Source organism: Salmo trutta, unplaced genomic scaffold (genome assembly GCF_901001165.1).
Source record: "Salmo trutta unplaced genomic scaffold, fSalTru1.1, whole genome shotgun sequence".
NCBI classification, from domain to species: Eukaryota; Metazoa; Chordata; class Actinopteri; order Salmoniformes; family Salmonidae; genus Salmo; species Salmo trutta.
In genome coordinates, this window is record NW_021822962.1 from 1,072,710 (window position 1) to 1,088,463 (window position 15,754).

Genomic DNA, 15,754 nt, shown 5'->3' on the forward strand with positions numbered 1-15,754 from the left:
ACATTCCGTCAATAAAATAATCTACCATCATGTAACAGATATAGGTAGAAAGAGTAGGTGTCCTTTTCTGTAGCCTACAGGCTGGAGATATAATGGATGACAATGTAATGAGATGGAAACGTTTTATATCGTGCAGGTTTCTCCCATCAAATAGCCTAAATGGTGCCTAATCAAAATAAAAAAAGTGCTGACATGTTAACAAACATGGACAGGTCAAAGTAAAAAAAAAAAAAAACAGGACAGGTCAAAGTAAAAAAAACAAAACAGGACAGGTCAAAGTAAAATGGACAATCAGGCTACTCACAACTTTTGTCCAGGAGTTTCATCCCGTGGGCTAAATTGTCATGATCAGTGGTTTCATGTTTGTATCCATCAATTTTTTTTACGAGCTGATCATAGCAAAACATTAAACACTTCTGCATTTCCCGCTGTGTAAACACATTGCAAATAGGCTCAGGATAACTCCTTCTGATGAAGTTGGGTAGCTGATATTCAGAGCTTAAAGAGACAAATTGATTAGTGACAGGAATCAGGATGAATAAAGCCACTATACCTCAGTAAGCACAGACCGATGCTGACGTCTTTTTTTGATTTAGCCTTGATTTACACGGACGTTGTGTTCTAGTCCAGTCTGGATCAACTCTGAACCCATCATACACTTCTGTTTGTTTCAGATTTTGTCCGGTCTGGACGAGCCTTGATTTGGCCCAAAAATATATCTCTATTAATTAAATAATTTAAATAATCTTTTCAATTTTCATTTAGAACTGAAAATCACCTTTTATTCAGAACCTAAACCTTAACATCTGGAAAAAATACCTATTTTAGACGTCTTTTCAACGTAATTTTGCTTACTGGGACTATTCTTGTAGGGGCGGCATTTTTTTTGTCTCGCCTAGGGCGGCAGAACGTGGTCCCAGGAGTTACCTGTATTAACCAGTGATCTGTGGAGTAACATTGTGCATCTCTGTGGTCCCAGCTGTTACCTGTATGAGCCAGAGGGGAACGCCTGCAGCCTGACTGACAGCACAGCGGAGGAACACGTTCTGGCCCTGGTGGAGCACGCTGCAGATGAAGCACACGACCGCATCAACCGATACATGCCCAACTCCAAGGTATATATATATATATATATATATAGTACCAGTCAAAAGTTTGGAGACACTTAGTCATTCCAAGGTTTTTCTTAATTCTTCACTATTATTCTAGAATGTAGACAATAGTAAAGACATCAAAACTATAAAATAACACATATGGAATCATGTATTAACCAAATAAGTGTTAAACAAATTGATATTCTTCAAATAGCCACCCTTTACCTTGATGACAGCTTTGCACACTCTTGGCATTCTCTCAACCAGCTTCACCTGGAATGCTTTTCCAACAGTCTTGAAGGAGTTCCCATATATGCTGAGCACTTGTTGGCTGCTTTTCCTTAACTCTGCGGTCCGACTCATCCCAAGCCATCTCAATTTAGTTGAGGTTGGGGGATTGTGGAGGCCAGGTCATCTGATGCAGCACTCTATCACTCTCCTTCTTGGTCAAATAGCCCTTACACAGCCTGGAGGTGTGTTGGGTCATTGTCCTGTTGAAAAACAAATGATAGTCCAAAACCAGATGGGATGGCGTATCGCTGCAGAATGCTGTGGTAGCCATGCTGGTTAAGTGTGCCTTGAATTCTAAATAAATCACAGTGTCACCAGAAAAGCACACACACAGCATAACACCACCTCCTCCATGCTTTACCGTGGGAAATACACATGCGAAGATCATCAGTTCATCCACACGGAGTCTCACAAAGACACAGCGGATGGAGCCAAAAATCTCCAATTTGGACTCCAGACCAAAGGACACATTTCCACCGGTCTAATGTCCATTGCTCGTGTTTCTTGGCCGAAGCAAGTCTATTCTTCTTATTGGTGTCCTTTAGTAGTGGTTTCTTTGCAGCAATTCGACCATGAAGGCCTGATTCACGCAGTCTCCTTTGAACAGTTGATGGTGAGATGTGTCTGTTACTTGAACTCTGTGATGCATTTATTTGGGCTGCAATTTCTGAGGCTGGTAACTAATGAACTTATCCTCTGCAGCAGAGGTAACTCTGGGTCTTCCATTCCTGTGGCGGTCCTCATGAGAGCCAGTTTCATCATAGCGCTTGATGGTTTTTGCGACTGCACTTGAAGAAACTTTCAAAGTTCTTTACATTTTCTGTATTGATTGACCTTCATGTCTTAAAGTAATGATGTATTGTCGTTTCTCTTTGCTTATTTGAGCTGTTCTTGCCTTAATATGGACTTGGTCTTTTACTAAATAGGGCTATCTTCTGTATGTTGATTTTGTTTAACACTTTTTGGGGTTATTACATGATTCCAAATGTGTTATTTCATAGTTTTGATGTCTTCACTGTTATTCTACAATATAGAAAATAGTACCCTTGAATGAGTAGGTGTTCTAAAACGTTTGACCGGTAGTGTATACATTACCAGTCAAAGGTTTCTTCAAGTGGGTTTTTCTTTGTTTTTACTGTTTTCAACATTGTAGAATAATACTGAAGATTTCAAAACTATGAAATACACATATGGAATCATGTAGTAATCAAAAACGTGTTAAATCAAGATTAACACTGTATATAATGATCAGCTGCTATATTCCCAAGCCCAAGGTACTGTACTCAATACAACAGTGTCTGTTTTAATCAGATATGACTGCTAGCCTAGAGGTTAGAGAAGCGGAGGGTTGCTGGTTCGAATCCCTGGCTTTGAGTCAGGTTTAATAGATGGATATTTAAAGTGGATGCCAGGGTTGATCTATGTTCAGTTTTCTCGGTGACCACATGGTTCTAGTGTCTCGGTGACCACATGGTTCTAGTGTCTCGGTGACCACATGGTTCTAGTGTCTCGGTGACCACATGGTTCTAGTGTCTCGGTGACCACATGGTTCTAGTGTCCCGGTGACCACATGGTTCTAGTGTCTCGGTGACCACATGGTTCTAGTGTCTCGGTGACCACATGGTTCTAGGTGTCCCGGTGACCACATGGTTCTAGTGTCCCGGTGACCACATGGTTCTAATGTCTCGGTGACCACATGGTTCTAGTGTCCCGGTGACCACATGGTTCTAGGTGTCCCGGTGACCACATGGTTCTAGGTGTCCCGGTGACCACATGGTTCTAGTGTCTCGGTGACCACATGGTTCTAGTGTCCCGGTGACCACATGGTTCTAGGTGTCCCGGTGACCACATGGTTCTAGTGTCTCGGTGACCACATGGTTCTAGTGTCCCGGTGACCACATGGTTCTAGTGTCCCGGTGACCACATGGTTCTAGTGTCCCGGTGACCACATGGTTCTAGTGTCCCGGTGACCACATGGTTCTAGGTGTCCCGGTGACCACATGGTTCTAGGTGTCCCGGTGACCACATGGTTCTAGGTGTCCCGGTGACCACATGGTTCTAGTGTCCCGGTGACCACATGGTTCTAGGTGTCCCGGTGACCACATGGTTCTAGTGTCCCGGTGACCACATGGTTCTAGTGTCCCTGTGACCACATGGTTCTTGTGTCCCGGTGACCACATGGTTCTAGTGTCCCTGTGACCACATGGTTCTAGTGTCCCGGTGACCACATGGTTCTAGTGTCCCGGTGACCACATGGTTCTAGTGTCCCTGTGACCACATGGTTCTAGTGTCCCGGTGACCACATGGTTCTTGTGTCCCGGTGACCACATGGTTCTAGTGTCCCTGTGACCACATGGTTCTTGTGTCCCGGTGACCACATGGTTCTAGGTGTCCCGGTGACCACATGGTTCTAGTGTCCCGGTGACCACATGGTTCTAGTGTCCCTGTGACCACATGGTTCTAGTGTCCCGGTGACCACATGGTTCTAGTGTCCCTGTGACCACATGGTTCTTGTGTCCCTGTGACCACATGGTTCTTGTGTCCCTGTATTTTCAGATGGGTTACCTGAGGAAAGAGCCTGATGGTAATCTGTTGTACACTGTAGTGAATCAGCTGAATCCAGAAGCAAAAGGTTTGTTCCCTACTTTTCTAGGGTATTATCCAGTGGGAAACTCACAGTCCCAAATGGCAGCCTATTCCCTATATAGTACACTACTTTTGACCAAAGCCCTATGGACCCTGGTCAAAAGTAGGGCACTACATAGGGAATAGGCTGCCATTTGGGACACAGATATAGAACCTGTATAGATGTACTGTATCTGATAAATGTCCAAGATGTTCTGTACTACATGACACAGAGGGAAGTACCTGTTCTGTCTCTGCTTCCCAGAGGAGGAGACCCACCCTGTGGACCTGAGCTCTCTGTCCAATAAGCTCCTACCTGGATTAACAACACTGGGTTTTAAAGATGACAGGAGACACAAGGGTATGTATAGAAAGTGCAAAGCTGCTTAGCTGTTAGCTAACACGTTTGATACATGTCCTGACAATGTAAAAAGTCAATGTGACCTCCTGCTGCTTAGAAGTTCTAGTTTCTGTCTTTCATAATGTTGGCTATGATGAGAGAGAATTTCTTCCAAGTCTTCCTTCTTCTGCTCGGTGTGTGTGTGTGTGTGTGTGTGTGTGTGTGTGTGTGTGTGTGTGTGTGTGTGTGTGTGTAGTGACGTTCCTGAGCAGTACCTATAACACCCAGACCCTGCAGAACAACTCCATCTACCCAGACCTGCTGCCTGATGAGATGGACCTGCTGTACTCAGCCTACGGGGATGAGACTGGGGTACAGTGTGCTCTCAGGTTAGTCAATGCTGTAGCAGCACTCGCATCATTACTGGAGTTAGGGTTCCCATCGGACCATTCCTGGAATCAGGATGCAATAATAAGGAAATCCTGGGATTTTGGGGAAATTTACCGCAATTTTGCAACCCTACCTGCAGTGCACATCTAACGTGCTGTATGAAAAAGCCTTAACATTGTAGTATATATATACTCTGTGTAAATGCTGTCTCCTTCCTCATTCCAGTATTCAGGAGTTTGTTAAAGGTTGTGGGAACGTTACTAAGCGTTTGGTTGACGGGCTGCTGGATAAGATGACTGCAGGGGATCACTCTAAGGCTGTCTACCAGATCAGACAGGTCTGTACCCCATTAACCACTCATACAGGCTGGGCCCCAAATGGCCCCCTATGCCCTATCTAGGGCTCTACCTTTGACCCGGGCCGTCTGGGGGGGACACTGTCACACATGACTTCCTAAAGCACACCGTGTGGGTCCCGTCTGGGGGACACCGTCACACATGACTTCCTAAAGTACACCGTGTGGGTTCCGTCTGGGGGACACCGTCACACATGACTTCCTAAAGCACACCGTGTGGGTCCCGTCTGGGGGACACCGTCACACATGACTTCCTAAAGCACACCGTGTGGGTCCTGTCTGGGGGACACCGTCACACATGACTTCCTAAAGTACACCGTGTGGGTCCTGTCTGGGGGACACCGTCACACATGACTTCCTAAAGCACACCGTGTGGGTTCCGTCTGGGGGACACCGTCACACATGACTTCCTAAAGTACACCGTGTGGGTCCCGTCTGGGGGACACCGTCACACATGACTTCCTAAAGCACACCGTGTGGGTCCCGTCTGGGGGACACCGTCACACATGACTTCCTAAAGTACACCGTGTGGGTCCTGTCTGGGGGACACCGTCACACATGACTTCCTAAAGCACACCGTGTGGGTTCCGTCTGGGGGACACCGTCACACATGACTTCCTAAAGTACACCGTGTGGGTCCCGTCTGGGGGACACCGTCACACATGACTTCCTAAAGCACACCGTGTGGGTCCCGTCTGGGGGACACCGTCACACATGACTTCCTAAAGTACACCGTGTGGGTTCCGTCTGGGGGACACCGTCACACATGACTTCCTAAAGCACACCGTGTGGGTCCCTTCTGGGGGACACCGTCACACATGACTTCCTAAAGTACACCATGTGGGTCCCGTCTGGGGGACACCGTCACACATGACTTCCTAAAGCACACCGTGTGGGTCCCGTCTGGGGGACACCGTCACACATGACTTCCTAAAGCACACCGTGTGGGTCCCGTCTGGGGGACACCGTCACACATGACTTCCTAAAGTACACCGTGTGGGTTCCGTCTGGGGGACACCGTCACACATGACTTCCTAAAGCACACCGTGTGGGTCCCTTCTGGGGGACACCGTCACACATGACTTCCTAAAGTACACCATGTGGGTCCCGTCTGGGGGACACCGTCACACATGACTTCCTAAAGCACACCGTGTGGGTCCCGTCTGGGGGACACCGTCACACATGACTTCCTAAAGCACACCGTGTGGGTTCCGTCTGGGGGACACCGTCACACATGACTTCCTAAATTACACCGTGTGGGTTCCGTCTGGGGGACACCGTCACACATGACTTCCTAAAGCACACCGTGTGGGTTCCGTCTGGGGGACACCGTCACACATGACTTCCTAAATTACACCGTGTGGGTTCCGTCTGGGGGACACCGTCACACATGACTTCCTAAAGCACACCGTGTGGGTCCCTTCTGGGGGACACCGTCACACATGACTTCCTAAAGTACACCATGTGGGTCCCGTCTGGGGGACACCATCACACATGACTTCCTAAAGCACACCGTGTGGGTCCCGTCTGGGGGACACCGTCACACATGACTTCCTAAAGCACACCGTGTGGGTCCCGTCTGGGGGACACCGTCACACATGACTTCCTAAAGTACACCGTGTGGGTCCTGTCTGGGGGACACCGTCACACATGACTTCCTAAAGCACACTGTGTGGGTCCTGTCTGGGGGGGGGACCAGTGGTAGAAGCTGGGTAATGTACATTATATTAACTAGTGGTAGAAGCTGGGTATATATACATTATGTTAACTAGTTTTAACTAGTGGTAGAAGCTGGGTGTATATATACATTATGTTAACTAGTTTTAACTAGTGGTAGAAGCTGGGTATATGTACATTATGTTAACTAGTTTTAACTAGTGGTAGAAGCTGGGTGTATATATACATTTTGTTAACTAGTTTTAACTAGTGGTAGAAGCTGGGTATATATACACATTGTTTTAACTAGTGGTAGAAGCTGGGTATATATACATTATGTTAACTAGTTTTAACTAGTGGTAGAAGCTGGGTGTATATATACATTATGTTAACTAGTTTTAACTAGTGGTAGAAGCTGGGTGTATATATACATTATGTTAACTAGTTTTAACTAGTGGTAGAAGCTGGGTGTATATATACATTGTTAACTAGTTTTAACTAGTGGTAGAAGCTGGGTATATATACACATTATGTTAACTAGTTTTAACTAGTGGTAGAAGCTGGGTGTATATATACATTATGTTAACTAGTTTTAACTAGTGGTAGAAGCTGGGTATATGTACATTATATTAACTAGTGGTAGAAGCTGGGTGTATATACACTATGTTAACTAGTTTTAACTAGTGGTAGAAGCTGGGTGTATATATACATTATGTTAACTAGTTTTAAGTAGTGGTAGAAGCTGGGTATATATACATTATGTTAACTAGTTTTAACTAGTGGTAGAAGCTGGGTATATATATACATTATGTTAACTAGTTTTAACTAGTGGTAGAAGCTGGGTGTATATATACATTATGTTAACTAGTTTTAAGTAGTGGTAGAAGCTGGGTATATATACATTATGTTAACTAGTTTTAACTAGTGGTAGAAGCTGGGTATATATATACATTATGTTAACTAGTTTTAACTAGTGGTAGAAGCTGGGTGTATATACATTATGTTAACTAGTTTTAACTAGTGGTAGAAGCTGGGTGTATATACATTATGTTAACTAGTTTTAACTAGTGGTAGAAGCTGGGTATATATGTACATTATGTTAACTAGTTTTAACTAGTGGTAGAAGCTGGGTGTATATACATTATGTTAACTAGTTTTAACTAGTGGTAGAAGCTGGGTGTATATATACATTATGTTAACTAGTTTTAACTAGTGGTAGAAGCTGGGTGTATATATACATTATGTTAACTAGTTTTAACTAGTGGTAGAAGCTGGGTATATATGTACATTATGTTAACTAGTTTTAACTAGTGGTAGAAGCTGGGTATATATACATTATGTTAACTAGTTTTAACTAGTGGTAGAAGCTGGGTATATATATATGTACATTATATTAACTAGTGGTAGAAGCTGGGTATATATACATTATGTTAACTAGTTTTAACTAGTGGTAGAAGCTGGGTGTATATATACATTATGTTAACTAGTTTTAAGTAGTGGTAGAAGCTGGGTATATATACATTATGTTAACTAGTTTTAACTAGTGGTAGAAGCTGGGTGTATATATACATTATGTTAACTAGTTTTAAGTAGTGGTAGAAGCTGGGTATATATACATTATGTTAACTAGTTTTAACTAGTGGTAGAAGCTGGGTGTATATATACATTATGTTAACTAGTTTTAACTAGTGGTAGAAGCTGGGTATATGTACATTATGTTAACTAGTTTTAACTAGTGGTAGAAGCTGGGTGTATATATACATTATGTTAACTAGTTTTAACTAGTGGTAGAAGCTGGGTGTATATATACATTATGTTAACTAGTTTTAACTAGTGGTAGAAGCTGGGTATATATGTACATTATATTAACTAGTGGTAGAAGCTGGGTGTATATATACATTATGTTAACTAGTGGTAGAAGCTGGGTATATATGTACATTATGTTAACTAGTGGTAGAAGCTGGGTATATATGTACATTATGTTAACTAGTGGTAGAAGCTGGGTATATATGTACATTATGTTAACTAGTGGTAGAAGCTGGGTGTATATATACATTATGTTAATGTGGTTGTAACATGTCGTCTTGTGTTTCAGAAAAGAAACATGGCGTTACCGGATGAAACCAAGAACAACATTTACGATATGCAGGTAAAGTATTTTACAGCTGTTCAATTGAATATGCTTACAGTGTGTGTGTGTGTGTGTGTGTGTGTGTGTGTGTGTGTGTGTGTGTGTGTGTGTGTGTGTGTGTGTGTGTGTCCATCTTGCTTGCCCCACATGGTTGATCCTCCAGATCTGTGTGTTTATTTGCCCAGATGGCTGATGGGACAGGTCTGGGAGAGGGCAGCTCAGTGCTGGACTTCATGTCCATGAAGAGCTACTCTGACATGTCTCTGGAGATGTCCATGCTCAACTCTTTAGGTGAGAATCCTACCTGGTTGTCAATCAGTAGTATCGCTTCCATTATCTTAACCACCTGTGTGTTTACCACCACCCCCCATACAGACATACACACACACACACACACACAGGCACACACACACACAGACACACACAGGCACACAGACACACACACACACACACACACACACACACACAGACACACACAGACACACACACAGACACACACACAGGCACACACAGTCTTTATAGTGATTGTTTACCATAGCCCTAAAGTAGTGCACTATATAGGGAATAGGGTGCTGTTCGGTATGCAGACCCTGTCATCTTCATCACTTGTATGACTGTAATGGTCTTCCCTGTGTCCCTCCTGTCCTCTCAGGGAAGTCAGTGAAGAAGGAGCCGGAGCATGAAGACGGGGTCAGCCAGCAGCACTTTGAGGAGGCAGCCAAGCTGCTGCAGGAGTTCCAGGAGGGCCAGGTGGAGAGGGGAGGCTCCAGACCCTCCTCTAACCTCTCCTCCCTGTCAGGGACCTCAGACAGGGACCAGCACCACCTGGGTAAGGACTGCAGGACAACACTGTCTGGACCTCATCCACTTGCCTGGCTGTATCCGTTTGTAAGTCCCAAATGGTGCCCTATTCCCTATATAGTGCACTACTTTTGACCAGAGCCAAGAGAGCTCTGGTCAAAAAGTAGTGCACTATGTAGGGAATAGGGTGCCATTTGGGACGTAGAAAGGAGCTCTTCCAACTGCCTCGCTAAGTCGGTGTCAGAAACATGCAGGATTTGTCTGTGCCAGTTGCCATTTTGTGCCTTGTTGACACTTACAGGCTCGGTATGTCCCATCAGTCACTTAAAGCTGTAAGGAAAGACGGTCTGGATAAGAGCTTCTACCAAATTAATAAATATCATGTAAAATGTTATAAGGACACATGGGTTTTCAACGTTTCAAAGGCTTTATAGACATGTGATTTATGTGCTTTGTTTCAGTGACCGTTGGTCCTGTTTTTCTATGTTCCTCCTCAGGGAGTCCCTCACACCTGGGTGTTGGTGACCAGTCTGAGATGGTTCATGACCCGTATGAGTTCCTCCAGTCTCCAGAGCCAGGCTCCACAGCCAACAGCTGACCTATGAGTTCCTCCAGAGCCAGGCTCCACATCCAACAGCTGACCTATGAGTTCCTCCAGTCTCCAGAGCCAGGCTCCACATCCAACAGCTGACCTATGAGTTCCTCCAGTCCCCAGAGCCAGGCTCCACATCCAACAGCTGACCTATGAGTTCCTCCAGTCTCCAGAGCCAGGCTCCACATCCAACAGCTAACCTATGAGTTCCTCCAGTCTCCAGAGCCAGGCTCCACATCCAACAGCTAACCTATGAGTTCCTCCAGTCTCCAGAGCCAGGCTCCACATCCAACAGCTGACCTATGAGTTCCTCCAGTCTCCAGAGCCAGGCTCCACAGCCAACAGCTGACCTATGAGTTCCTCCAGTCTCCAGAGCCAGGCTCCACATCCAACAGCTGACCTATGAGTTCCTCCAGTCTCCAGAGCCAGGCTCCACATCCAACAGCTAACCTATGAGTTCCTCCAGTCTCCTGAGTCAGGCTCCACATCCAACAGCTAACCTATGAGTTCCTCCAGTCCCCAGAGCCAGGCTCCACATCCAACAGCTGACCTATGAGTTCCTCCAGTCTCCAGAGCCAGGCTCCACATCCAACAGCTAACCTATGAGTTCCTCCAGTCTCCAGAGCCAGGCTCCACATCCAACAGCTGACCTATGAGTTCCTCCAGTCTCCTGAGCCAGGCTCCACATCCAACAGCTGACCTATGAGTTCCTCCAGTCCCCAGAGCCAGGCTCCACATCCAACAGCTAACCTATGAGTTCCTCCAGGCTCCAGAGCCAGGCTCCACATCCAAAAGCTGACCTATGAGTTCCTCCAGTCTCCAGAGCCAGGCTCCACATCCAACAGCTAACCTATGAGTTCCTCCAGTCTCCAGAGCCAGGCTCCACATCCAACAGCTGACCTATGAGTTCCTCTAGTCTCCAGAGCCAGGCTCCACATCCAACAGCTGACCTATGAATTCCTCCAGTCCCCAGAGCCAGGCTCCCCATCCAACAGCTAACCTATGAGTTCCTCCAGTCCCCAGAGCCAGGCTCCACATCCAACAGCTGACCTATGAGTTCCTCCAGTCTCCAGAGCCAGGCTCCACATCCAACAGCTGACCTATGAGTTCCTCCAGTCCCCAGAGCCAGGCTCCACATCCAACAGCTGACCTATGAGTTCCTCCAGTCTCCAGAGCCAGGCTCCACATCCAACAGCTAACCTATGAGTTCCTCCAGTCTCCTGAGCCAGGCTCCACATCCAACAGCTAACCTATGAGTTCCTCCAGTCCCCAGAGCCAGGCTCCACATCCAACAGCTGACCTATGAGTTCCTCCAGTCTCCAGAGCCAGGCTCCACATCCAACAGCTAACCTATGAGTTCCTCCAGTCTCCAGGAAAGGCTCCACATCCAACAGCTGACCTATGAGTTCCTCCAGTCTCCTGAGCCAGGCTCCACAGCCAACAGCTGACCTATGAGTTCCTCCAGAGCCAGGCTCCACATCCAACAGCTGACCTATGAGTTCCTCCAGTCCCCAGAGCCAGGCTCCACATCCAACAGCTGACCTATGAGTTCCTCCAGTCCCCAGAGCCAGGCTCCACATCCAACAGCTGACCTATGAGTTTCTCCAGTCCCCAGAGCCAGGCTCCACATCCAACAGCTAACCTATGAGTTCCTCCAGTCTCCAGAGCCAGGCTCCACATCCAACAGCTGACCTATGAGTTCCTCCAGTCTCCAGAGCCAGGCTCCACAGCCAACAGCTAACCTATGAGTTCCTCCAGTCCCCAGAGCCAGGCTCCACATCCAACAGCTGACCTATGAGTTCCTCCAGTCCCCAGAGCCAGGCTCCACATCCAACAGCTGACCTATGAGTTCCTCCAGTCCCCAGAGCCAGGCTCCACATCCAACAGCTGACCTATGAGTTCCTCCAGTCTCCAGAGCCAGGCTCCACATCCAACAGCTAACCTATGAGTTCCTCCAGTCTCCAGGAAAGGCTCCACATCCAACAGCTGACCTATGAGTTCCTCCAGTCTCCTGAGCCAGGCTCCACAGCCAACAGCTGACCTATGAGTTCCTCCAGAGCCAGGCTCCACATCCAACAGCTGACCTATGAGTTCCTCCAGTCCCCAGAGCCAGGCTCCACATCCAACAGCTGACCTATGAGTTCCTCCAGTCCCCAGAGCCAGGCTCCACATCCAACAGCTGACCTATGAGTTCCTCCAGTCCCCAGAGCCAGGCTCCACATCCAACAGCTGACCTATGAGTTTCTCCAGTCCCCAGAGCCAGGCTCCACATCCAACAGCTAACCTATGAGTTCCTCCAGTCTCCAGAGCCAGGCTCCACATCCAACAGCTGACCTATGAGTTCCTCCAGTCTCCAGAGCCAGGCTCCACAGCCAACAGCTAACCTATGAGTTCCTCCAGTCCCCAGAGCCAGGCTCCACATCCAACAGCTGACCTATGAGTTCCTCCAGTCCCCAGAGCCAGGCTCCACATCCAACAGCTGACCTATGAGTTCCTCCAGTCCCCAGAGCCAGGCTCCACATCCAACAGCTGACCTATGAGTTTCTCCAGTCTCCAGAGCCAGGCTCCACATCCAACAGCTAACCTATGAGTTCCTCCAGTCCCCAGAGCCAGGCTCCACATCCAACAGCTGACCTATGAGTTTCTCCAGTCTCCAGAGCCAGGCTCCACATCCAACAGCTGACCTATGAGTTCCTCCAGTCTCCAGAGCCAGGCTCCACATCCAACAGCTGACCTATGAGTTTCTCCAGTCTCCAGAGCCAGGCTCCACATCCAACAGCTAACCTATGAGTTCCTCCAGTCCCCAGAGCCAGGCTCCACATCCAACAGCTGACCTATGAGTTTCTCCAGTCTCCAGAGCCAGGCTCCACATCCAACAGCTAACCCACACACTGGCAAGTTGGCTCTAACTAGGGTAGCTCTGGTCACAATACCAGTATCACTATACTATGATACTCAACTTTCCAAGGCAAAAAAGGAAACACGAAACTGTTTTAACTCTTTAAAAACCTGCTTTATCTAAAATATTGTTTTCTGTAGCTTGAAAAACAAACAAATGTAACTCTGGGTGACAACATAATGCTGCTTGTTTGTATCCAACATTAGGACTTCTGAGTATAGCGATACTGCTATTGAGACACTACTTGGGAGTTGGTAGACGATGCCTCTAACTACTGGTCTGGGGTCAGACATTGTTTGATGGGTAATCTGATCCTAGATCTGTGGCTTAGAGGAAACTTCTACTCAGAGCTGATCTGACGTCCTGTTTTTAACCACACTGGTAGTTTTGTTGTCTGACTCTGCTCTCAACACCCTGGGGACAACGAGAGCGAACCTCAGACATGTTGTGAAAGGTCATCATGATTGTACAGATTATTTGTATGTGCGCTATACTTAAGAGAATAAAGTCGCCACAGGTTGTGTTTTTACACAGTACTGTGTCATCAGGTTGTGTTTTTACACAGTACTGTGTCATCAGGTTGTGTTTTTACACAGTACTGTGTCATCAGGTTGTGTTTTTACAAATCAAATCAAATGTATTTTTAGCCCTTCTTACATCAGCTGATATCTCAAAGTGCTGTACAGAAACCCAGCCTAAAACCCCAAACAGCAAGCAATGCAGGTGTAGAAGCCACGGTGGCTAGGAAAAACTCCCTAGAAAGGCCAAAACCTAGGAAGAAACCTAGAGAGGAACCAGGCTATGAGGGGTGGCCAGTCCTCTTCTGGCTGTGCCGGGTGGAGATTATAACAGAACATGGCCAAGATGTTCAAATGTTCATAGATGACCAGCAGGGTCAAATAATAATAATCACAGTGGTTGTCGAGGGTGCAGCAGGTCAGCACCTCAGGAGTAAATGTCAGTTGGCTTTTCATAGCCGATCATTCAGAGTATCTCTACCGCTCCTGCTGTCTCTAGAGAGTTGAAAACAGCAGGTCTGGGACAGGTAGCACGTCCGGTGAACAGGTCAGGGTTCCATAGCCGCAGGCAGAACAGTTGAAACTGGAGCAGCAGCACAGCTAGGTGGACTGGGGACAGCAAGGAGTCATCATGCCAGGTAATCCTGAGGCATGGTCCTAGGGCTCAGGTCCCCCGAGAGAGAGAGAAAGAAAGAAAATTAGAGAGAGCATACTTAAATTCACACAGGACACCGGATAAGACAGGAGAAATACTCCAGATATAACAGACTGACCCTAGCCCCCCGACATAAACTACTGCAGCATAAATACTAGAGGCTGAGACAGGAGGGGTCAGGAGACACTGTGGCCCCATCCGATGATACCCCCGGACAGGGCCAAACAGACCCTACTGTGTCAGTAGTACACACTACTGTGTCATTCATTAGCTTTTCTTTCAAATGTTTTGGGCACTTCAGGGATTGATATGATACAGTGGAGTCTTATCTCGTACTTTTCAAGAGGGCAGATATCAGAGTGGTATAAAAGGGCTCCCGAGTGGCGCAGCGGTCTAAGGCAGTGCATTGCAGTGCTAGAGGCATCACTACAGACCCTGGTTCGATCCCGGGCTGTATCACAACCGGCCGTAATTCGGAAGTCCCATAGGGTGGTGCACAATTGGCCCAGTGTCGTCCGGCTTAGGGGAGGGTTTGGCCGGGATAGGCCGTCTTTGTAAATAAGAATTTGTTTGTATCTAACTTGCCTAGTTCAATAAAGGTTAAAAACAAGCTCAGGGACCATATGTATCAACCATCTCAGCATAGGAGTGCTGATCCAGGATCAGACCCCCCCGTCCATGTAATCCTGTTCATTGTGAACTAAATGGCTAAACTGATCCTAAATCAGCAGTCTTTTACTCTGAGACACTTGATATATAATAAGGCCCCAGGAGCCTACCAACTGTCCTCCTCTCATAAAGGATGTTATCACGCAGGTTGTATTGGTCCGGTGTGAAAAGGACTGGTCCCTGTGTTTACATGGCTGCCCACTGTTAGTGAAAAAAGGAACAAGCATGTTGGAGTGGAGTCTCTTACAGGCCACCCAAGAGCTATTGTTGCTAAGCTACATGTCCAACCCACCAGTTTTAGCTGAACTGTCTGTTCTATTTAAGGACAATTCTAGAATGGACTCTTGTATTAATGGAAAGGTAACACAGTTGCCATACAATGTTCCATCTCTTCTCACAGCCACTGTATCTCTGTGGCTGAGAGGAAAGAGACTATTCAATGTTGAGTTCAAAACATCACACTGAAATGAATGTCAATGTTGTTAGTAGGTCTGTGCTGGTTTATGCCCATCAAGTTCTGAAAAGGGTTCATTCAGACCATTAGGGATGGCGGGTAAGAAACAGGATACAAAGGAACAATATACACTATATATACAAAAGTATGTGGACACCTTTAAATTAGTATATTCTGCTATTTCAGCCAAACCCGTTGCTGACAGGTGTATAAAATAGAGCACACCGCCATGCAATCTCCATAGACAAACATTGGCAGTAGAATGGCCTTACTGAAGAGTTCAG

The 15,754-nt window shown here is 46.6% G+C and overlaps 1 protein-coding gene across 6 annotated transcripts in view; it reads left to right on the plus strand.

Moving 5' to 3' along the window:
- The window catches only part of LOC115187605 (bromodomain-containing protein 9), a 20,991-nt gene extending 7,253 nt beyond the window's left edge, over window positions 1-13,738 (plus strand). For 4 of the 6 annotated variants that reach the window (XM_029746563.1, XM_029746567.1, XM_029746569.1 and 1 more), the window contains exons 9-18: window positions 980-1,115; window positions 3,942-4,017; window positions 4,276-4,371; window positions 4,607-4,739; window positions 4,966-5,077; window positions 8,847-8,900; window positions 9,068-9,173; window positions 9,535-9,711; window positions 10,181-10,261; window positions 10,305-13,738. In XM_029746563.1, the coding sequence (XP_029602423.1) occupies window positions 980-1,115; window positions 3,942-4,017; window positions 4,276-4,371; window positions 4,607-4,739; window positions 4,966-5,077; window positions 8,847-8,900; window positions 9,068-9,173; window positions 9,535-9,711; window positions 10,181-10,261; window positions 10,305-10,324 (991 nt within the window). In that variant the 3' untranslated portion in view covers window positions 10,325-13,738. Of the gene's footprint in view, window positions 1-979; window positions 1,116-3,941; window positions 4,018-4,275; window positions 4,372-4,606; window positions 4,740-4,965; window positions 5,078-8,846; window positions 8,901-9,067; window positions 9,174-9,534; window positions 9,712-10,180 lie in introns of all 6 variants that reach the window. The other 2 variants (XM_029746564.1, XM_029746568.1) reach the window with 1 other exon arrangement.
- Window positions 13,739-15,754: the final 2,016 nt, after the last annotated feature.